Source organism: Rhopalosiphum padi, chromosome 2 (assembly GCF_020882245.1).
Source record: "Rhopalosiphum padi isolate XX-2018 chromosome 2, ASM2088224v1, whole genome shotgun sequence".
NCBI lineage: Eukaryota > Metazoa > Arthropoda > Insecta > Hemiptera > Aphididae > Rhopalosiphum > Rhopalosiphum padi.
The window spans coordinates 45,969,968-45,996,894 of record NC_083598.1 but is presented as its reverse complement, the minus strand read 5'-3'; the positions used below and the strand labels follow the sequence as shown (position 1 = coordinate 45,996,894).

The window sequence follows — 26,927 nt, the reverse complement described above, 5'->3', positions numbered from 1 at the left end:
ATGTACAAGTATTGTGTTCGTTGGAATTTCAACGAAAATTATACTATCAAATTCTCGTATCATTAGCATACCGGGCGACTGAATAAAAAAAAAAAAAAATCATACTAGATACGTACTTAAAAAGCGGTCATTTAAAATGAAAATAAAATGAATAACTGAAATAAAACTTTTACGCTTATCCAGTATCTGCGAGTAATCGTACAAGTATATACATATATTATATATTTGGATATAGTGTAAACATTGTACATAGTCACTGATTATAAATTATTCGTTTTATAATACGCACTATCGCATTATTCTCTCGAAAATGATATTTATTCGATCTATTTACATAACAATACAAATTACAAACACAATCGTAGGCACGTCATCGCATATTTTTATATTATAAGTTGTCGACACTGCAGTATATTTATTATTCATATATATAAAATGAAAATCCTATTTAAAAAAATGTAGATATTCTATTTCACACGATTATCATAAAATGTATTAGCGATTATATAGTACCTTTAGAACCACTATACCTGGTAGGACAGCCGGAAAAATTAGGTCTGTTCACGGGGTCCGTGTAAAATGCAATTTAATTCTCCATGTTACATAATTAATGTTCATTACACGATTACACAGTTACATAAAATAACGTATCTTATGGCTTCTAAATTCTAATATCATTTCGTTTGTTTTGCAAATATTGAAAAGAAAATATTTTCCATTTTTCATAAAATATAAACCCTGGTAATCCTCAAATACTTAATTCCAAAACGCCAAATACATAATCTTCCGACGTGACTTCCGTCCTGTCCACCTACATATATTGCAGTCAACTGTCGAGCAAGATACGTGTATAATAAATAGGTGTAATAATATATAGGTAACTATCACCAATACGAAACAGCTTAGTGGATTTGCATTTAATATTGATTTATATACTTTAATATGCTTAATATTTTGCAAGCGGGCCTCCGCGTTCCAAGCTGCAGATGTGTAAGACAGTGGGTGGTTAACATTATTTTAGGTTTTTTATTATGGTCTGTCACAAAAATTTACACATTTTATAGTGCCACTGTAGGTTATTAAATATATATTAACTTATGTATATATATGTAATATGTATATTGTATAGGCATTTTCAAAAAAAAATTAAACAGTTTGGCTATATTTTCTTGATTAAAAAAAATGATATTATTTATATGAATTATCTACCACGCATACGACGATAAACGAAATATGACGAATTTGTTTTTTCTAATAGGTATATGTAATAAAAGAAACTCAATGTAAATATAATAATATATGGTTACAAGTATGTGGTTTACGGTTTACGTCATGAAAGACCAATAGTATTTTGCTAACTGATTATTTTAATTCTAAAATCAGTAGAGCACCCCACACATTAAATATACTCCAACTGCGCAGTTCTAAAATAACTGACTAGCTTGTTTCTCTGTATCTACTTTCCGGTATTATTTAATAATATTTAAATAACTGAACAACAAAAAGAGACCATATTGAACGAACATTAAATCGATATTACAATTCAAAATAATACCCTAGGTATTTATAATTTATTTATACGAAAACGATGGTTAACAATTTTATGAATGAAAAACTATTAATAAATATTAATAACTATATAGGTGTCAATAGTCAATACTATAATAAAAAGCATTGCGAAAGTGACCAAAACCTTCAATTGGTTTCAATATTTTGCGCAAACCGAAAAAAAGTATTAATGTGCTTCGAATTCTAGAAATAATTCAGATTTTACAGTCGAATTTAAATCCAAGTTGTACGTGACATTGGCAGTAAATAGAATGAATAGGAGTACTATTACATGTTGGGTACATTGGGAGTGGAGAGTCGCGTTTCGCGTGATCCTACAAACCCGGTTTTCTCTTATTGATTTTAAACTTCGTGGCGAACCACATTGGAACGAGCAGTACGACGATTGCGGTTTAAGATCAATTGGAGCACGTAAAAATGTGTTACTTTTATTGATTTAAAATGTTTTCCTATATTTTATTGATGACTTGGAATATAAACTGAACACATGGGTGAATCAATGGCTTAAACCAGTTAAACCATAAAAAAAGTATAATAATTCATTTTTACGGGATAACTCGTAAACGCGTTTTAACTTTAGGTGCTACTTTATTATATGAATTTTTTTCAACAATTCATTTCAAAAGAAAAACCTTTTCAGATATTATATTCTCTACATATGTCTATATAACACTCTTTATAATATGTCAGACGTTTAGAAAACGCAAATGGCTGAAATGATACCAATTACAATACTGCGCGATAATAATGGGTCTCAACGTGACAAAGTACTTAGAGTTGTAGTGGAAGATACCGCCACGCGTATAGTGTACGTTTTTTAGAAATTATATTTTTTTACGCGTTTATTATATTATATTATACAAACGACGAAATAAGAATACGACACGCAATTCCTATATTAGAAAAATAGAAAGAAAGTTAGTAACCTATACATATCGATCGCGAAAAACGTGCACGTGGAGTACGTGACGAGAATATTGTAAACGTTTTTATTTTTTTTTTTGTTAATTTTATAAACTTCCTGTTCTAGCTATTATAATATTATTACAAAGGTATGTTACCACCATATTTTATGAGAAGGTGCAAGTACATACGGTGTAGTAAGTATTTATTATTTTTATAGCTAAGACCGTTTTTTAATGTACACTTATTAAATAATTATCATAATGGTGTTTTCTTCTTAACCAAATTCATTATACATCTTCTACGTGCATATAATTTAATAAATATACGAATAAATTTTAATATCTAAAGGGAGCAATGAATATATTATATGTATTGATTTTATAATAATGGTGTATGTCTTTTCTATCTGTCATCAGTTTTTTCTTTCGAAGCAGAAAAATACTTTGATTTTCAGCTTTAACTTTTAAGGGTGGTATTTTGTAGAACACCCGACCTAATTGGCACTTTGGAAGGTCAAAGGGAAAAAGTCCAGTATTTTTTTTATGATGTTTTACATAAAATCCGTTTTTGATAAAATCGATTATTTTTATTATTATATCATTAAGTATACTTATCAAATATTATTAGCTTTAACAAATAGAGACATTATCTTTACATAATAAATTTACACTAACAATAAGATAATGAAAAAAATAGACCCATCATAACTACTTCATAATATAACTATTATATTGTCATAGATTTGTTAAAATGAAAAATTTGCTACATCATACCTTAAAATGCAACGTGAAAATGGTCGATTGTAGATCGAAATTAGCAGCTGAAAGTTCGTCTCACAGCACAACACCAATACGTAAAATGGAGATGGATCGTTTCGTAATACTGACTGACAGAAAATATCGAAAATATCCGCCGTCGCAAATCTATACCGTAAACAACTTGGTTATCGCGGTTGCATCTGCGATGCTTACCGAACATTTTACATTACTTCACTAGATTTTTTTGTCGAGCGTTTCGGTGAAAACTTTCAAAACTTATCTTTCCGCGAATTTTATAGCGAAATTCAATAAATACAATGCACTCCGTATACCACCAATAACCACGGTAAATTCGAACGGTATGACTGTACGTGTCATTATAATATACAATATGTCGATTTACGTAAAGTCTTTGGAAAAGAAACGGGAAAATTCAATATTGGCAGCATTGCATGTATATGCTGATAATAAATTGTGTTGAATAGAATTATTTTCGGCACATTGGCACAACGAGATGCATTTATTAATTATGGACAATTAGTGGATAAGTTGTGCATTTCACAATGTTAGAGTACTTTTTCAGGAATGTTTACATATGAATGGACATTATCTTACGCATTTACAGAAATCAATTTTTAAACATGACATTTTTATCGTTACACGTACCGCTATATTAGATAATATGCTAGACAATTTCATGTTTTGGAATTATATATATTTACTTTTGAGAGTTATTTCAAACTTCACTATTTTCCCGGAAGATCCTGTACTAATATCAGGTAACGGTTGTATTTTTATTGGACAACTACAAACTTACAATTTACATAACGGTCAAAGCAGTCCAATTTGCGACAATTTTCTATCGTGCCACTTATTCTATGATTATCATTATGCGTAATAATACACACTCATCACAACTCATAGACTATCCCTTTTTTCCTTTTTAAGCATTATGAATTAGTGGCCCACGATTGGTCCATTATATTTTAATTAACCATAAATTAGTCATTTGTATATTATGTAACCCGGCATAAATATTAAGAAATTTAAGTCACTTCGTGTTATTTATTTAATTTACAATATGGTCTCTATGAATCTCTCTCTACTAGACCAAAAACTGTAAAATTGTATTAAGTATGGATACAGCGATGCGTCCTCAAAATTATATAAGTGTGCATTCTTTTGAAATATAATATATTGAACACAATAAATGATAACTAAAAAAAAAAAATAATTGGATAAAACGCATTTTAAATTTTATAAAATATCTATAACAATTTTAAAAAACTGTAATTTGTCTGCAGTACAAATAATAATAAAGTTACAATTATTTATTATGATTTTCAAAAAATAGTACAAATATACACTTATCGGTATATTTTATTAGGTATTTTTAAAAAAAACCAATAAATTGTTTTCCTAAACAACTTTTACCGCAAGATCGACAGTAGGTAAACAAAACCCTGACGCTATAATAACTTAAAAAATTTAAGACAAATTAATCAGTTGAGAATACATATAATTATATTATGCAAAAATATCTAGAAATATAAAACTGTAATATATTATTCACGTGTAGCATGAACACTACTTTTGTCGCAGCGAGGTAAAACAAATTTTAAGTGAATTTAATATTAATACGTTATAATTATTATATGAACTTCTGCAAAGTAGTTGACGAAAGTAAAAAAAACGCCAATGCATTACTTATTATGCGCATGGCTAATATGTAAATATCATATTATTATAAGACACTATATATTTGAAAATATGTTTAGACTTACCAGAACGGGCAAATGGTCGACAAAGTAGCACATGAACAGTATGGCCACCACGTAACCAATGCGGACGTCCTGGACCAGCGACACGCGTTTGGCCAGGCACGGGGCCCGGCTGTTGGTGGACGTGACGGACACGGACGCCGCGGTGGACGGCAATTGATACCGCGAACCCGGGCCACCGCCGCCGCCGTACCGGTACGGTCTGATGGTGGACGCGGCGTAGCTGTCCCGGTCGCTGCTCGTCAACAACGTGCCGGAGTCGATGAGCCGCTTGGTCTCGTCCATCCTGCGCAGCGTGTCGTCCTCCGCGGCGGCGGCGCCGTTCTGGTGGTGCACCATCGTCCTGGGCGCGCCGTTCAGGAACGTGACCGGCGGCGCGTTACCGGCCGACGGCAACCGGAGCAGGTCGTTGACCAGCGCGCAATCGGTCCGGTGATATCCTCCGGTACCGGTGGCCGACGTGGTGCACGTCACCGTCGTCCGGTCGCTGCAGTCGCTGACGCTGTGCCGTATGCCGCCGCGGCTGCAGCTGGACACTGTGGATATCTCGGACATGCACGACGACAGGTCGGACGACGAGTTGACCAGCAGCGGGTTGGGGCCCTTCCGGTGGCCGGCGCAACCGAACGCCGCGGACGCCGCGGCCACGGCTGCCAGGGACGCGTGCAACACCAGCGAAAATACCGCGTACCGGCGGTCAGACGGCGGCGCGCACGGATCCGTCTGGGCGATCAGCGCGGCGGCGCCCACGCACGCGCTCACCACCGATAGGCTGGCCAGGTGATAGAGCAACAGCGGCCGGCCGCCCGCGGCCACCGTCCGCTTCTTGCGCCTCAGTCCGGCCATCAGCGCCAGCGACGCCAGCGTGCCGGCCTGCATCGTGTGCGCGGCCGTCCACAGCCACTGCACCGCGCTGCACATGGCCGGTTCGTCGGGCCGGAACAGCGACAGCGCTGAGCTAGCGGTGCCGGCCGCCTGTTTGGCGATCGCCTCAGCCAACAGCGCTATGAGCAGCGGGTCCGACGGCCGCCACTGGCCTCGGCCGAACCACAACACCAGTATCGCCCAGCACAGCCATACCACGGACAGAGGACCGCCGATTCCCGTCGTCAACCACACCAAAGCCTCTGAATGCATCATTCATTTTTCTGAAAATTCCAAACGATTTTTATTATTATTAGAAAATGTAACAGGTATCATATATTATTATTTTGTTGAGCACACCGCTGTTTCGTTCGTCGTATCGGCTCATCTTATTATTATTATATTTTTAATACAATTACAACTATATTTTGAATTTTTAAGATACCAATGATACCATGAAATTACATTTTTTTATCTATAAAAACTAAAGTGCAAAAACTTCCAATTTAGTGCTAAATTCTTCAGTTTCTATTGTAAAAATAAACAATATACTATTTCTAAATAGATACGTATCATTCCACACAATTACACATTTGCAGCACACGATATTATTACGAAAATGTTCGGTGAGGATTAGGTGTATCATATAACATTCATAACTTGCTTCAAATTATGTAGTTATAATTATAGCGACTAATAACATGAAATACGTAGTATAAATTAATAATTGTTTGTTCACAGCTCATTTTGATTTTTACCGTGATAATCACACCACCATGTTTGACGTTCAACCGAAAAAATCTCGATTTTACTGTACACACATTATAAGGATATTACACAGTATTTGTCGATCAATTTATCGCTCACCCAAAATAATTACCGTATATACTACATACATGTTAACCACACTAGAATATTGTGTTTTTTTTTACATAACAAAAATAGAATTAACCAAGATGATGGTTCACAGGAAATTGAAAAAATAAAAAACAACTTGATTAAACGACAGTTTATTCATAATAGAATACTTTTAACTTTTAACTTAAAAGTATAAATTAAATAATATATGTCTTTTTAAATAACTTTTAGTTAGTTATCAAATTGTTAAAAAAAAAACCTTTAGCTGTGTGTACAACAAACATGTATGTTAATGTGAATTCAGTAAATATTTTCGTGTGTGTGTGTGTGTGTGTGTGTGTGTGATAAATTGACAGTCAAAGACTGTATAATCTCCCTGTAATGTAATTTGGGAAATTCCCCTTTGAACGTGGTGTGATTACCGCAGTGAAAAATGAAAATGGGCTGAGGACATAAAAATATATACTCAGTATTCGTCATACTCAGTACAGTGCTGCAGCACTATATAATCGAAATAAATTGCGTTGCTTGTTAGAAGAGTTCATTTTCTGTTTTAAATTTATTGCACCAACGCACGGTTGAAATCCAAAATACATTCATAAAACGAAAGTACCTTTGATTTATGTGAACACGTTTTGGAATAATTTGTAGAATGACTACGTTGTTTTCGAACGAATTGACATTTTATTTTATGAAAATCCTATGTACAGTAGACAGAGTTTGAAATATAATTACGCAACATAATTTTTTTTTTTTATATGAATTTCAGGCAGAAAAATAATTATAAACTACAGGCATAATGTAAAACAGCAATAATTATCGTCATAATTATAAATCGATGATAAATCCGTCATGATATATAGGGATGAATATAGTAATAAGACAACAATCATCTGCAGTTCACATATTTTATGAACTTAAATGAATGTTGACAATAAAAACAATTCATACTATTACATATTATTTTAGATTTTTATTTAACGATTTTCCTGCAATATGTATAATGTGATGATTAGTATGAAGCAATTATTGTGATTTCCATTTTTTTCTGTATCTTTTTTCATCTAATTACGGTGAGTATCAGTCGTATTTAATCTTACTATTATACATATTATATTATAACCATTATAGTTAACATAATAACACCTTTATCTCCGTCACAACTTAGCTTCAAAAGACTATAGATATTTTTCGAAAAATAAATACATTTATTGTTGGTACATATAACAAATGAAAATAATACTAAATTATTCACATATATTTTTGATCAATAAAGTCAAAATCAAATATTGTAGAACGCAGAGGCGTGGCGGCAGCGCGAGTATGTCAGACTTCAGACAGCAGAGTACCATCAAACCGAATAATGAATGACACGACTACGACAACGACGGTTATATATTATATAGGTACGGACTTGCGATATCATTCCGCGAAATGTGCATAATATTCAATAACGTGCGTTGTAGACATGCTGCAGGTGTACGAAATGCAAACGTCACGGCAGCGGTTCTGCAACGATGTTTACCGCGAAAACGAACTATTTCTACTATTCGAGTGATTGTGTTTGTACGACGTGTATAATATTATCGAGTCCGCGTGAACGGTTTTTCGGATGTATAGGTATAGTGTATTACGGCGACAAAATCGATCGACAAACTTCCGTCGTCAGTGGCATATTTCCCATGATACTATTACGTATAACGCATGTATAGTTTCGGTATGGCATCCGAAATGAGTACTGTCACCTATATATTATTATGTGATTCCGCAGTGGTGAATCTGTTCTTTTTCGGTTTTTTTTTTTTTGTAAACGTGTATGTACAATTTACCTACTTATGTTTTGTAGACATAATATCGTGATTTATTAGCAAACGCATATTATAACATTTAACAATACTACTATACTTATGGTAATTTACCTTCTCCGTCTTACTCGTATTTAAGTCTAGTGCCCAACCAACAAAACAATTAGATCGTTCGAAATACTACAAACGCGCGTCATTAAACCACAACGATATACTACTGCACTGCTTATAACAGATTAAAAGTACTATAATAGTACTGTCTTAACGTTTAAAGGTTGAAACCATTTTGATGATATTTTTGCACGTCAAACGCTTTGCATAAAATTGTAGTAGTGAAATGTCATTTTCCGTTCTAAAAAACTTTAAAAGTAGGCTAATATCAACTTATTTCTTAAACACCAGAAATATTTAATAATTCATCTTTATTTTTGATTAATGATGATTTACCAAATTACTACAAAATATAAATATGTTATAGACTATTAATTCACTACTAACCAATTACCAACAACAATGTTATTATTCTTTATTTATTTAGAAAGATGACGTATATGGTACACCAAATGCATAATATATATTAAATATTTAATTTTATATTTTGTTAATTATTAAAATATATTTGATAAAAATATAATTTAAATCCTTGTACATAAGAATATATAGGTAATGTTTTTGTTAAGTTTACGAATTGAGTATAGGAAATAATTTTAATAATCACAATTTTATAATAATATCGTGTTGGACAAATTGTAGGTGTTTATAAGGAGGGGTATAGACCTCAAAATTCCTAAACCAAACTCAGCATCTGATTAGGCACAGTATGACTATAATAATATAATATGTATTATAAAAAGGCAATATATTCAAATATGACTTGTGTGTATACGTGGGGTATGGCAGCAGCAGCCAGCAATATAATATATTAATATGGGTGTTGACGACAAAATATAAAACACACCTCAAACGATTACTATTCGTTTTTTGTTTTACAAACTCTGTAGTCATAAAAACTTTAACACGATCAATTAACCAAAACCCACGGCTTTGGAGGTCACGTTAATTCATTGTATTGTATTTGAAGTTTTGTTTAATAATATAAGACAATCGTTTTCTCAGTGAATTTTTTTTTTTTAACTTTTTCATGTTGAATTTTAAGAAAACTGTGATATTAATTTTACTAAATTTAATTATCATTACACACATATGTTTAGTCAAAAAAATGTCAAATGCTTTACTTTTACCACTTATACCCATTCATTTTTTTTATAACCTCAATTTTTAAAATTGTATTCTGAATCAAACATTTTTCTAAAAATTGTTATGTACGAATACACACACATTAAATATAATTAAACCATTATAGTTTATTATTTATTTTAATTGAGCGTTTAGATGAGTTTAATAGTATACTTACAGAAAATATTCAAAAAGTATAAAATTACTTTCCCTATTTTTGAAATAAATGCATCTATAAGGTATAGCCTATTTTTTAATTTAAAGTACTCAATATACTTATTTTATATAATTACATTTCCAAATATTTTTCTTTAGTCTGTGAAATAAAAATAGTATCTGGTAATTAAAAAATCATAGATAATAAAAACCATATAATTGTTATGACTGTAAAATAAGACATCAGTAAATTATACAACGTAAGAAGCACTTCAAAACACAAATGTTTACTGAAATAATGTAGTGCCTCAAGTAGGTAATTAAAATAACCATGTATATATCTTTAAATATCATACTATAAATATTCTTAAATTTTTACGAAACCCGTCACCACTATATGAATTTCTCTTCGTGACGAAACGCGTAAGTACCTCGTGTATTTTCGCGTGTATTATGAAAAAAAAAACCAGAGGGTCGACGACGTAATTTTCTCTCTCTTTCTCTCTACTTGCTTTTCACCGGTTCTTCACGCGAATATATCCATGTACGACGGACGCGTGGTATATAATCATGTATATTATTCGATTCCCGGTATACATACCTGGTAAGTGTTTGCTCTCGGGATATAAATACGTATACATACATTTGTTACACACGTCGCTGTTGTGTATGTATTATAATGCCGCGTTAAACCGTGAGCGACGATGGTTTATTATTTTTTTTTTCAACGCGGATTACGCATATAGCACGCGTTAAAGAAACTCATTAGAAAACATACGACGCGAGTTCTACGCAGACATAACAACCGTAACAGTAAGCATTTTTGCGTAACCATCAGTCGATTCGTATACGTATATATACCTGTATGTATACAATAATATGTAATATAATATGCGCATTATTATTAATATTGTTATTGTGTACCTGCAACAGCTATATGGCTGTATATTATATAGTCACGACGGCGGTGATATAAATTTCAGGGTGGGTGTCACCGTATCACATATTATTATATTGTATAAATTATAGACGTGCAATAAATAAACCACAAATAAAGTGGCGTCATTTGTTTACACTTTTTAATACCATTCGGAAACGTGATGCGTATCATATCATATGATATACGAATATGTAGTTGTGTGAGAGTCGTTTTCGATGTATGTTTAGGTGCATCAGTCATGATATTACGATCAATGATTAGAACTATTATATAATAATATACTTGTTTTGTTTGGGTGTTTCGCGTTTCGTCAAAAAAAAAAAAACATTATAAATCGCGTAACCGTAGCGGCGCATACATCACTTTCCGTAGAGCAAAAATGGCTTTAAACAAAAATCCACGGATCAATCCGGTGACCGAATAATTATGTGTTTTGGTATAGGTATAGGTGTACCGAAATTTGCCAAAGCTCTCGACGCGTTACAGTAACCTTGTCGGCGGTGCTGGTATATTAATACACTAATACATATATTATACGTGTAATATATAGTATACGTAGGTATATATACGCTTTTGTCCGACAGTATAATGCACGCGAAGAAAACAATGTATTAGGTACGTGTGGCGTTTCACCGTGTTTTCTAAATCACACGCCGCCCGTGTGTATATATAGGTATTAGGTACCTACTACGTTCGGGAAAATCGACAAGAACAATACGTCTATCGTCTAATATACTTATACACGTACACACACACACAAACCTATGTTCCGCGGATTCAAAAGGAGAAAAGGAAAACTTTGACTCATTAATACGATATTATATAGCACACATAATGTTATACCCGTGCGTATATTATATACATAAAATATGTACAATCGGCGTGGGAACGCCGACAGATGTTTAATAATTGGTGCTGGCCGAAAAACAAAAGGTCAATTTCTACACCATAGGTACATATTATTAAATATTATATATGTTATAGAGAAGAATATATGAGCCACCGTATTATTCTCTTCTATTAAAAAAAAAATATATCGCTAATGCCTCCAGCAAGGACATAAATATATTAACGATTCGTAATTATTATTGTTATCGGAATGATGCGATCCCATTATTATTATGTTACGTGTAGGTACGAGATTTGGTCCGGACCGCACATAACAACAACAATAATAATAATAATATTTATAAACAACAATGGTCTGACACGCGTCTCATAGTATAATATATACATATATGTATATAGATATATATTATGTGTGTATGCGTCACGTTCATGTGTAGCTGTCGCCGGCCTGCGGTCCACGACGCGCATATATATATATATTATATATTGTGTTGGCGTGTAGAGGAGATTTTCACGGGCGTACCTACCTATAAAGTTATGCAATTTATCGGTTTAAATTTAGACATTTATAACACGGGTACGCAACGACTGCCGTAGTAGTGCATTTATTAGTGTTTTAAACCCATTATTACTTATTAGTTGTAATAAAAGGGAGGACAAACGGGACCATAGATGCCCCGGGCATCAATTTTCTTAAGGTCGAATCTGTTTTTTTTCACCATTATTTTTATCATACACAAGTATAAATAATTGCTATTATCTGAATAATAGTATTAAAATATTATGACAGGTACCTTTTACGTGGTTTTATTTTATTGTTTCGCTATAAGACTATAAAATATTTATCGAATAACTACGCTCACCGGAAAAGAAAGGAAAAGAAAACCGTTAAAAGTATCGTCAAAGAAAAATTCGCATACCGAACGTTAAAGCACCAACATAACAAAGCTAGTTGATGTATTAAAACCCAGGAAGTGTATTTATAGCAGTATTACCTAAGTGCTAAGTACATGATATATCGATTTGATTATTGACCTAGCGCACGTCAGAGTAAGGTATTTAAAGGTCATCCTGACAACGGTAGCTGCGGCATGTCATTTATAATATATATAATAACATATTTATAAATAGGTATCATGCTGTTATTATAACAATAATTATTATATTATTATATCGTATTATAAACTCCGTTCGCGCAATTTCTCTAATGGACTTTCAAATATAAAATTTCTTACATACGACTGTGGATGCGATATAGAAAACCTTATATACACATATGATATAGGTATGCTAGTGCATAATATACTTGAATATGGATGCATAGAAAGCGAACGACATCGTAATCGGCTTGAATAACACATACCTACCGATCTGAGGACTTTTTATTATATTATTATGTTATATTATACTAACATTTATTTTTTACTCTCTATATATTATACCTACCTAATAATAATTATTGCTATTGCGGTTTCCGGCCGGATCGAGTTGTTTTTCAATTGCCTGATTTCGTAACGTTGCCGGTTATTCGGTTTGGACAGCAGCGATGGTTGTGTTTTTTCACACCGGTTTTTGGTTTAAACCAAACGTGAAACCATCGGTGAAAAGGTCAAATGGTATAATAATACGTGCATATATCAGTCGTGTATACGATGCACCACAAAACGTGTCCTTTCAAATTATTATTAAAACACACACACAGACGCACAGATGAGATGAGCAAAAAAAAGTTGTTTTTGTTCTTTCTATATAGTCTCTTCTTCGTTCGAAAGTAATTGTCGTAAGACTCGTTGGATTTTCTTATTTATAAACGCGTGGCCCGAAGTGATTCAAAACGAGCTCGTGTACCGCTGGTGGACCGTCAGGGTCAGCCAGAAAATATGAAATTATTGTAATTTGAATACGTTTACCGTTTGCAAAACGCTAACATAACACATAATACGAGTGCGTCTATATAATAATATAGGCAATCGTAATTAGCCATTACTGTTGCGAGTTGAAAGTTTGGATAGCGAGAGAACACGCAAGATCTATAATAGTAGTTGATGATTATAGGTAGATACTGATTTAAAACTACGACTGTATAATGACTGCAGTCTGCAACGTACTTGCATACATCTTCATCGCATCATTTCAAAATTCAGAGTAATTATATTATTAAGGTCGTATAAAGCTGTGTAGTATATAAACTAATTTAATACAAATTAAGCGATAGCTTTTAGATATGATTTCGATATTTTAATGAATAATAATGATTGATGAAATTTTCTATGAAATAGATTTGAATGTAATTGTATAGTAACAATTATATCATAATATATTATTAAATACGATGGCACTCGATGATGTACTTACTTTATACTAATATAATATTGTATTATAAAATACAAAATTTAAATACAATAAAATGCATTAAGTTTTCAAAATACAGATCTAATCATTTGACTACTATCTATCAGTAACACTATAATACCCTTATTCAAAATATTTAAATTATATAGCAACTTTCATTTTTATTTTTAATATATTTACATTTTAAATAATAATATGGTTGTTACTTGTTAGGATACTTAAAAAAATTAAATTCTTACGTTAATATCATTTATTAAATAATATATTTATGTACATTTTACTATTTACTCGAGAACTATTTATAATAAATATGATTTAGTGTAATATGTTTAAGTTACTTAAAATATAATTTAAACAGATAATTTATTTGTTGTTAATAATTTTCAAATTTAAGGTAAAATAATCGGTTAAAAAACTTTTCTTTTTTAAATGTATACGTTTTTACTTTTAACGTGTGAAAATTTTTAAAAATATTATGATAATTAAACACTTACCTTGATCAACTGAATATGTATTTTACGAAATATTAGGTATGGTAACTGATTATAATCTCAAATTTAAAACACTTTATATAAGTCTACATAATAATTTAACCGAATATATATTAATTAATTATGTATTATATTATATTATGTTGAGGTAGAAATGAGCATGAATAAACGTTTAGCTATTTTATTGTACTTAAACTGATATGAATCACAATGTCATTTCAATTAATAATAATAATGATTTTTTTCTTTTAGTATCAGCAAATTCATATCTATATTTAGTATAGATATCGTGATGGAAATCTTAAATGCCATATTATATTATTATGGACGTGATAATACAAGGGCTTATATTGTTATTAGTTTCAATTAATATATTGTATATTGACTTGTGAAAGTTAAAATTTTAAAAGCATATAAAGACCGCGTACGAACGTCGAGATTCCATTATATACAAGACACTTTCCGACTTTCCGTCTTCCGAATATTACTTTGATAAATAAATAAATAAAAAAAAAAAAAATAGTAATGCTTCCGGATCGATTTTTACGTTTTATATATCCGTCGTGTTATGCGTGTATACAAATATAAATAAAATGCGACGTTGTGAATTGATATAATATATGTGTATATATATAATATATATATATTTATTGAGTAACGAAAACGGCAATGATTCCGTTTAGCGACTACCGCAGTACATACTAACAATATATATTATATTATATTATAATATTATGCATACATATACAGTATATGGATATTATGGAGTAAAACACGCATCTTAACCTCCTAAAATACGCAGTACAGTGTGTGTTTCGGTCAAGGTCGGTTGAGATTGAAAAAAAAACGAACGATGTGCAAGCGCGATGCAATACATCTTCGTCGTGTATAATAATAATAATAATAATATTATATGAAATATGTGAGCGTTTTTTTTATTTTTTTTTCACTAGAAAGCGTCGCACGACGACCGCCCGTCGCGTAAATCGGTCGATCGTCTTGTTCGCTTCGATGCATTTACAGTTTAAGTATACCCATACACAACCTATAGACCTATTATACATCAATGTATACGTATATATCGTATGCGTGTATGGACGCGGCACGACGAGTATAGTGTATACCTATAATAATAGTATACATATATATATACGTACACGATAATAATATGACATTGCATTTAAAACCGTGAAAAACCACACCGCGGCGGAGGCGGTTGAGCATATTACTATTATTATTATTATTATTATTATGATATTATATTAGTTACCTATAATTAATGCAGCTATACGTATATATTATTATGACGAAGTTTAATATAATATAGTGACGACTATAAAGCAGCACACCACCACGAAACAAACAACTCACTTTCATCTCTCCCGTCGTCATCGTCGTCGTCGTCTTCGCTTTGTTCTAAGCCATCGGCCGTATGTATACTGTATATATTATTATTATATTATTTACCCACCGCATTACATTATTACACGAGCGTCTGCGTATATGTAAATAAATGTTGTGTTTATATACCCATATTTCCATGTACGCCAGAATTCGTATTGTTGTGCGTATAATACTCCTGACCGGCCATCGTGTGTATATAAATAATAATATTGTAATAATATTATATGCTCGTACGAGAATATTGTTATATTCGTATATAATATACGCACTCGTCGTGGCCTTGATCGTTTGACTTAGCGCGCGCCACTTTCTCCGCGCGTGCTCGATGTGGGACACACGACAATCGATCGCGAAATCGTTTATCACGATCGTGCGCGATGTGTATTGCTCAGTGTTATACATTTGTGCACTGTGTTAAATGTATATAATATATTGTTGTTAAACGTATTCGACAGGGTCGACGCGACGGTGGCTGTCGCGGAGTTACGCCTCGAACTGTTTCGCCAGATTAAAAGTTTAATACCACGCTATATATACATGAATATCGTCATTCCCGGACGATAGCAAATCTATTCGATCTATACATCGTATAACGAGACGAATTATAATTCAATAATAAATTGTAGATGTAGACATGCAGTGTACGTGTGTGTGTGTATAATACCATCGTGTGCCTACAATAACGTTCGGCAATCACACTTCTATACGACGACTATTCTACGTTATAATATAATAGATAACAATAATAATATGTACTCAACAATAATACTCGAAAATGATAAACCGACGACCGCGGGGAGTCTCGAAAAAAAATTAATAACACCGGTCCTATCGCGTTCGGAGACTTGAGTGTAAATCGTCTCTCGTCATCGGTGTATACTGTATATTATGTATTTGTTGGTGATTGAAACGAACAATGAGCCGTGAAAGACACGTCGTGCGTATAAGTGTACGCGTATACGAGACATTTATGCAGCGGCGGTGGACCAAAATCACTGTAACTATAAATATATATATATATATATTATATGTACATAATTGGAGCGCTTTCGTCGGAAGGTACTGGCAGTCGAAAGAATGTGACGATGGAACGGACGACTATGCTACAAGCAGGTGAAAGCGTGTATGACGCGCACTCGAGTCTTGAGCCTCGCTGGCTGTATAAGCATATTAAGTATACGTCAAAAACAGTTTTTCAGTAAAACCCTATCGGAATAGAGTTTCACGGGATTCATTGGTTAGACATCACTGTATTTATGTGTTATACCAACAAAATATACTACGAGTAATGCTATTATGCGTATACACATGTATATAATATAATATTATAAACACTCACTTTGCGCGAAAACCGTATTAAAAACGGTTTTGATTGAAAACTAAACAAAAAACCGTAATATATTAAACGTATAGACCGCGAAGGTTTTAGATTACACACCCCCGCACACTGCACATCTTTATATTACCTATAACATACAGATTCGTTTCGATTAAACGTCATTATACCGATTATAATTATAGTGGACGCATGTACACATTATATATAATATATACGATAGTAAGTAAATAATATATGTACGGTTATTAATCGACCGTTCGCACGTATCGGAAAGTCATACGCCGAAAATTAAATAGAAATTAAACGTAAACAAATTGAACTCTCTCTCCCTCTTTCACTCTGGGAAAAAATAAAAATCACAAGATTACCCGCTATAATTATTACCGTCAGATAAGCTCCAACAACATAATTTAATATTTTCATGAATTTATGTGCCCGCACGCTTTTCGTTCTAGAGATGAGAAATACTATACGTATATTATATATAATATTATGCACATTATTATTTGTACTAGGTGCCTAGTGAAATTTGGTTTCGAGCCATTTCGTCCGCGTCGCTGCGTGTAAACGCGAAACGTAGGTAAATACACCACACACCTACGCGGCTATACACACACGTATCATAATAATTATTATTACTACGTGGTAATTATTAATTAATTATTATTATTATCATATTTTACTGTATTACACGCCTATAAAACTGGCTCTACAAAGCTTAATGCACAGCGCAATAGGTATAGATAATATGATGTTAAATCTAAAACACGCGTATCATCGGTTGTATTATGTACTTATATAATTCGCATATCAGATATTAATTATATACGATACGATTTAGTCCAATTTGAATGGCTTAATGGCCGTGTCTCGTATTTCGCGCGATTATAGATTTACTAGCAATTATTATTATTATTATTATTATTATTATACAATATTATGCGTTTATTATTATAATATTATGGACACACGTTTACACAACACCGTAGGGTTTGCGGGTAACACGCGGACGCGGGAAATCGTTGTCAACGGTGGTCGGTGAGACAATGCAATACGATTTGTATTATATTTAATATAATATTGTTTGGCGCGTGAATTTGTGTATAATATACGTTATATTATATTGAAAGTGTGATTGTACGTCGTAATGAATGATGATTGACTGCTGTAATAAGAGGCACTTAACGATTTTTACGTTTCCGCCGGTGGCCACAATAACGGCGTAAGTATAAAATTAAAAATCATAAAATTTACGAAAGTCACAAGGGTCAATAGGTGGTCAGAACGCGTCGATATCAAGTACACCTACACAAAACCAGACAAATATATCCGGAAAAATATATACGTATTCACTCGTTTCATTGACACCATTATTCTACTTACTTATATACGTTTACTATGTATATAGCAATCATATCTATTAAAATCGCAAGTCAAATTTATAAAAAAAACTAATTACATTAATTGTCATTTTATAAATAAATTTGATTTGCACCAAATATCTACTATATTAACTATTAATTAACATACTTTTTTTTTTTTATCCATTTCACTTTATATAGCGACAGCTGTGATTCCGGTCGGTTCTCCTTAGATGACTAGGAGGTTTTTAAATCCGTAAAATAGTTTAAATATAGTATAAACGGACTACGTGAGTGTTCTCCCAAGTGTTAATCTATACGGATAAAAAATAGTGATCACATCACGCATTACACTCTCGAGACTCGTAAAATAAATAATATACGATTTACAGTTAATATATATTATATTATGATTCAATAGCCAGCCCCGCACATAAAATGAATTCTTTTAAAATAAACAAAATTATATGTATATATGTAGTTTGTATAAATAGCTGTGTATTTGTTAACATATAACCCTTTAAACACGATTCCACTAATGCATTCGTTCACGAGAAATGGTAATTTTAACAATAGAAGTTTAGACAAAAATTATTTGTTTGGCTTGTTAAATTATCTTATTGAAAAAAAAAAGAACGCGGTCAAATGTCAATCGGAAACGTCGTTATATACAATTTAAAGGGACATTATTATAATATTATATACGTACATTGTAGGTTATATATACTTATATATTATTCAAAGGGGACATCGAGGTGTCCTGCTTTTTGAATAACAAAATATACATTATATTATACAACCGAAGAACGAAATGTTTATACACCTTCCTAATAACAATGATTAAAATATGTGTCATTGTATAATATTATATGTTATTATTTTATACTATGTGGTATGGAAAATTTGTATCACCATTAAAAAGTGACCCAACGGGTAATGCCAAAATACCTAAATAATATATACATAGCAGGGACTGAATGTTTGACAAAACATACACTAAATAAAAATTCATTCGTTTGGAATATATAATATCCATAATATTATATAGAACTATAATACATCTATTTATAGTAGGCACCTACAAATATTTTGTATATAATACGTTTTGGAACACGTCATAATGTACTGTGTGTATAAACAAATGCGTAAGCGTATAATAAAATCAGAAGGAAAAAATAGGTTCATAAGACCGGTGCGTATTTGTTCGTGTATTGTTGACAGTTAATAACCTAAAAGAAAACCAAAAATTACTCTGAAACCAAATAAAATAAATATATATGTACACTAAACTCTGTGGTAAATTTTTTTTATTTATAATATTTAGATTTAGGATTTATATAGATTAGTACTTTAAAAAAAATTGATTATAGACTTATAGTTATATGTCTTATGTCCAAGAATTTGTTTATATAATTGGTATACTTGATCAATTTTGATTTTGCATATTATTTTAAATATAATACATATTATATTAAATTAATATAATTAAATTATAAACTCGATAAATATATGTTTTATGTTACATTTAAACAAAATTAACGTAAAAAGCTTGAAGCCATATACCATATACCTATTATAATTGACGCTCCTAATTTCAATTTCATAAAATCTGTGATTTTTATCTTTGACGAAAACAATTTAAAAGTGTATTAAAAATAATATGCATTTATTTAAAAGTAAGGCCAGAGAATAAATTAAGTATGACAAGACTAACGAAAATATTTACCAAACGTAAACTGCATTAAACATAATTTGTTTTTTAATTATTTAATTTAAGAAGCTTTTGTTTCACTTAAAGATGATTTGGAAATTATTAGTAAATCCATCGTACATTGTATTAAAGTTTTGTCGAATTTTCTAGCATATTTTAACAAAATTAAATGAATATTTGACTATTTGATATTGCATGTATAATTCCTAGCCCTAATAATAGTATTAATTTAGGTACGCCTAATTTGAACACGACAGACTTTAATGCACATAATATTTTATTCCAGTGCGTCGCCGTCATTACGAATTGTATTGTTATCGTGATTTAAAAAACAATTCGTGTAAAACATTTTGTTTGTTTTGATACGGGAATCCGACAAAACACTGAAGTCGGAGGGGAAAACAACAAATAAAACATGCGAAAATCGCTAGTGAAACTTTTGGTATTACGTATAGCCGCCGATAATTTATTGGTTGGTCCTAAACACGCAACGTTCCATGTACTCGTCGGGACGGACGAGACGCGTTTAAAATTTAAATAGGTAATACCGAAACCTACCTGCAGTATATTATTATGTATACTATAACGAATAATCGTTGTATACACGATATATACTCGTATATTATATACGTTTTCGGGAAATCTCCAACATCACGTACCTATACAGTTCATAACAATATTATAACGGCATTATAATACGACGTGTAAGATACAGGTGGGTACAACAATATATTATTATATGCATGTAACGCCTGTGATGATTTTTTTTTTTTTTTTATTATTATTTTACAATGTTTCATGGATTATCGATCGAATCGGATGATATTATATATTTTCCATTGACGTTATATTATTAATGTCATCGCAAACAAAACATTATATTATATCCGTCCGTGACAAAACAGCCGTGACCTACGTGATTCGTATATAATGTATATATATATATTTTTTTTTTTCGTTTTTTTTTTCACCGAATTTCGTTTATCGGACCGCTCCGCGCGGACGACTGATTGGAATTTCGGAAAACCGCGTGCCCGCCACGGCAAGTAGGACGGGCAGTGAAAACAATAACAAATAATACACAAGTAGATACGCGACCGCGGTGACGACGCACGGCCGGTCAATCGGTCCACAAAAAAATATTATTGCGAATTAGTTTTGACCGAGACAAAACCCATTTACAGCGATATTATTTTATGGCCACAGTTGTTGTGTACAAATGGTCGCGTGTATAGCATGCGGCGATACTGCGGCAGCAGCTGTACTAGCTGTAGTATACACAGAGGAGATTATCGCCGTGTGTTCAGATTTTCGGTTTTTCAATTTTCGCCGCAGTTGCATTTCGGCCGTAGTGGGTGTATGCACCTACTCGTACTATATATATATAATATATTATAATTTATAAAATAATAATAATAATACAATTTTTGGTCCGATAGTCCGGTATTAGCAGCCGGTCACGTATCACCTCCGGTTCTAGGTCGATCCCAATAGATATATATACACATATATATATACAATCCACCTACCCGGCACTACTTATATATATATATAGCAGCAGCACCCGCGCTGACCGTCCCGCGAAGAGAAAGAGAGAGGAACCGTGTCGCACGGGACACAAAAATTATAAATAATATAATAATAATAATACAAAAACGGCACACACACATAAACTCGCGCACGCACGCACGCACGATTCGTGTGACCTCGATCTGGATTTACACTCCGGGTATAGATCGGGCGTAGGTACTACACGTCCTCTATAATAGGTACCTATGGATCGCGGTGAAATTCGATCGGTAACTACTGGAAAAGAATTGTTGCGATTTTTTTATTTTTATTTTTTTTGTTTTGTTTTTCAAAACGCCAACGCACTCGAGGGGTCAAAAAGCCACGGCCTCGGTCGATCTATATTATTACTATTACGAACATATTATAATAATGTTGGCCGTAACACGGTGTATACGTATATTAAAGTAGTATTACGTAGTGTGACTGCTGTGGTACGGCTTCACGACCGTCGCCGCAGAGTGGAAAAAAACTACAATAATAATAACACATAATATTATAATGACGACGGCGCTCCGCAAAGACAATGCTGATAAATTGTCGAGAGACTATAATGTTATTATGTTACATACGAGCTGGTGGTGATGGCGTGCAATATAGGTACCTATAGCTACCGGCCACCGCAATAATAAACGCATATATATCCACTATAATATGTAATAATAAGTATTGTGTTTTATTAACTCGCCATTATAATGTGGTCCAATCAAAAACGGAGAGAAGTGAAAAAATATACTTAACGCGTGTCGAAACCATTAGCCATTAGTGGTCGTTATAGTTGTAACAATATAATAAGTCACTGCTGCACTACTGCAGGGACACGCGTATTATATATCTATATAACTTTAATACAGATACTCTGCAGCGACGGTTCGGTGTGACTGTGTGTGTATATGGTCCCATTTGTCATAAAAATGTGTATAATACGAGCCTAGAGCAGCGTCCACACATGTCGTACAGTCTTTGTTACTCTGAAACGGTACGAGGACACGTGATTTTCTAATATTAGACGAAACTATATGAGATTATATGCGTCTCTAAGCTAGGGTGAGGCCGGGACCGATTTCAAGACTATTTCGGATTTTTCAAATGGAACGTGTACGCGTTCACAGCGTAGCTACAAAATAATTAAAATTTCCGGGCGTCTATAACCACCGTGCGCATACGTTTCAAGTCGTAAGTGTTACAATAATCATTACCACCTCTATATATATATATATGTATGTGTATGTGCGTAACGTCTGACAACGACGTATATAACGCTGTTCAATTTGACGAACTATTTCAATAGACGAATACCAGATACCTATATCAGCCATGTACCGGTGCTTGCTGTTCAAAATGCCAGCGCAGAGAAGTCAGAGCTATAAGATAAATTATAAAATATACTGTATTATATTATATGCATGCCTACATCATGTGTAAAACACTGTATGGTGTACATAAACACGATATTATACATTACTGCACTTACCACCGGCGTTGGGCATGTGTGTATATTATATTATATTCAAAGGGCTCGAGGTGAACACCGCGCACGTTTCTATAGCGATATTAATATTATTATAGGTACATGTTTTACGTTCGATACCTAACAATATGGTTTTTTATGTCCAACACAAGGGCTGTAGAAAAAAAAACGAAAAAAATAATGTCACACGCGCGTACCTATTGTTGTTACTATATAATATATATTACGTTGTATATAGGTACAAATTAAAACCCATTATCGTGAACTTTAATTTCAAACCGTAGGTATACCCCAACTCTACCTCGTTGAAATGTCAAGTGAATAAAATAAATGTTAATCTTTTTCAGACCATGAAAACCGCCAAATACGATTTTCGAAACAAATCCACAGTATAGCGACTAGCGAGTCTCGCTGAAACATTACGATCCGTTGCAAACGAAAACCACAATCGGTCATGTTATTATATTTTAACGTGACGTTGAATAATTGCAACGCTTGTGTGTACGCGCGTTCCGTGTTTTGTATTAAATATATAAATATTATACATCTATATATGCATATATATATTATATATATGAATACCAAACTCGCTTCCCAATTTGTATGGAAAAAAACTCTCAATCGATCCCCATCCCCCATCGTTTGCTAACGAGCAGCGGTTAAATTTATCATTGCGTTTACACAAATAGCCTTTTACTAAAACCAATTAAATTAGACTTAAAATTTAAAACATCCCCAGGCTTGTGGCGGTGTATTTGGAACGGAAAACATAATCTTGGCGCTATACTACCCCATGTTGCCCCGAGCGGAAATTTCATCAAAATATACGCCGTTTAATTACCAGAGACTAGAAACGACGCCTGTTGGTGCGGTGGGGAAAAAGAGATATTATCCCAGGGGATGCGAAGAATATACTATATTCATAGTTGAGTATATAATAATTTCATTATTTTAAGAAATGTATCTGAAAAAAAGTTAAAAATTCTACGAACATCAAGACATACAAATTATAGGTGCAGTCTATACTCGTATATTATATGGCTACTTATTTATACATTTAAAATATCCAATTTAATCTATATTCATATCATTGTTTTCAACATTTTCAACCGTAATATCGTAATGTGTTTAGACAGTGTTTTGACTAAAGGCAAGTTAGTAACTTACTCAATTGGTTAAAATAAATAGAATTATAAAATTGCAAAGTATAATTATCTTTCAACTGGACCTTCAGATAATTTTCGCGCCAAGGAGTGTATACAATTATCGTCTATTTTCTAAAATACAATCTAGAGCCAAAAGAGTTTGTAATAAACTAAGTATCCTCTGGAGCACTAATTGGCACTTCGAGTATCTTTGCTCACATGAGTTTTATTATCCCACACATATTTCGAGTGAATTTTCAAAAATTAAAAAATTAAATACTTATTGATAATATTCAAAAAATATGCCCAAAAAGTTTTTAACTTAAAGTTCATCCCACTCGAAACTATATCGACGACTATGAGTAAACAATAACAATACACAATACGTATTTTGAACTCACCAGTGTCTCTCAGGTTTCCGGCGAATTTATTAATCCACATTTGAACGTGCGATGGTAACACAAACAATATTAATTATATTCAAGATATGGTTATCCCGTTGTACCGATTGAGAATATCAACAATAAAGAGCGGTTAGGTTGGAAAATTAAAAAATAAATAAAACAATAACAGAAACAACAAAAATTAAATAGCAAAAAAAACGTTCATATTTTATTTCCCGGAATGATATTTACGAGTCGTACCGGTGAATAAGTTCGGCGTATAATTTTTTGTGACGACTAGTAGGATAAAGAAAATTAAAAATTAAACACAACTACGATCGCGACCGACGGCGGCAACAAAACGAACCGGACACGAGAGAACAGCGAACTGACTGCTATGGTACCGTCGACGGACTTGGCGGGCGCGGCTTATAGTATCGTCGGCGGTGGCGGGCGACGGCGGCTACGGCGGCCGTTCGTCCGGGGGAACACGCGGCGGCCGAACCGGCGTTTTTCTTTCGCCCGAGCGGATAGAGAGACAAATGGGAAAAGCATAAATGTTCGTATAAACAAAAATACAATATAATAATAATAATGTGGTATGGTATCGTTATATTATTCTTATATTATTCTTATTATTATACTGCGACATATAGATAGATACATCCAATACTTACAGGTACAGTATAATCGCACTCTACATACACATATCTCATGATAATATGTATAACAATTTTATATACGGTTATGATTGATCGATCTTATTTTTGTTGATTTTTTTTTGTTTTTTTTTTGTACGTTATAATATACCTATACAGGTCTTACTGTGCCCGGGATATTATACACGCGCGTCCTACCGGCTACCTATTTGTTTGTTGGACCAAAACATCACTCGCGTGATACGATTTATATTGAATTATCGTCCTTATTCCGCAGACGGCAAACAAATGCAGGTGACGGCGACAACGACCGCGGGATGACAAGAAATAATTTCTTGTTTTTTTTTTTTTTTTTTTGGTTTTTTTTTTCTATTTATTTTCCGATAATATAACAACAATCGTACAACAATAATACGCGGAGTGTAAGTAGGTATATGTATTACACATAATAATATATACCTACATTATAGTATTCATATATATTTAGGTAGGTATACTAGGTAGTAGTTACTATATATTATGTTGTACGCGTACCTACTTATTTATTTAATATTTTTTTTTTGCTTTTCGTGTTATCCGTCCGCGAAATACGCGTAAGACATGACACTATATAATATTATGTATCAATGCTCTTTAATAGTGAGTATAAAGTCTATAATATAGCACTGAACAGCGTGGTAATATTATTATAGATGAGTAGGTACCTATAGGCACGCCTATCAACGAGACCGCCCGTCGTACGGATTTAATAGTTCTTTATTATGATTCTGGTCGAAATTTTCGGTTATAATCGCTGAATCATATCGTCTGACGGCTACTGCAAATCTATAAGCTGTCGTATAAGTGTAAAAAGTAAAAAAATAAATAAATGAAACAAGTAGGCACTCTAGACGAACATTTAAATGTAAGTATTTATACGTAATATAATATTGTACTGTATGATTACTACGTGCATACTAAGTGTTTCTACAACTAATATCAACATTAAGATAAACATACTTGACGGAACAGTACAAAACGAATTTCCGTGTATCTACTTACTTAATACATTTATATATATTAAAAAAAGACTGGGTTTCAGAGGTAGAAAATATGTTTTGAAAACTTTGTTTTTGAACCATTTCGTGTATAATAATATGTTTATTCTAAATCCTAATGGTATCGTTGTTGTAGAAAAATTCTGTATATACTATGTAATATATTATACGTCGTGTATCTACAGTATATTATATTTGAATGTAAACTTTATTTTCACATTGTGATGTTGTAAAACAAAATTAATATTTTTATGTTTACCGTGTAAATTGAAAGTACCCTTTT

At 32.7% G+C, this 26,927-nt stretch overlaps 1 protein-coding gene across 1 annotated transcript in view; it reads right to left on the bottom strand.

Annotated features, from left to right (window-relative positions):
• LOC132920295 (uncharacterized) overlaps positions 1 to 25,360 on the bottom strand; it is a 58,772-nt gene extending 33,412 nt beyond the window's left edge. Inside the window, exons 1-2 of the mRNA XM_060982568.1 lie at positions 24,967 to 25,360; positions 5,018 to 6,162 (exon numbers count right to left, since the gene is read on the bottom strand). Of these exons, the coding sequence (XP_060838551.1) occupies positions 5,018 to 6,154 (1,137 nt within the window). The 5' untranslated portion in view covers positions 6,155 to 6,162; positions 24,967 to 25,360. The remainder of the gene's footprint in view (positions 1 to 5,017; positions 6,163 to 24,966) is intronic.
• Between the last annotated feature and the right edge of the window lie 1,567 nt (positions 25,361 to 26,927).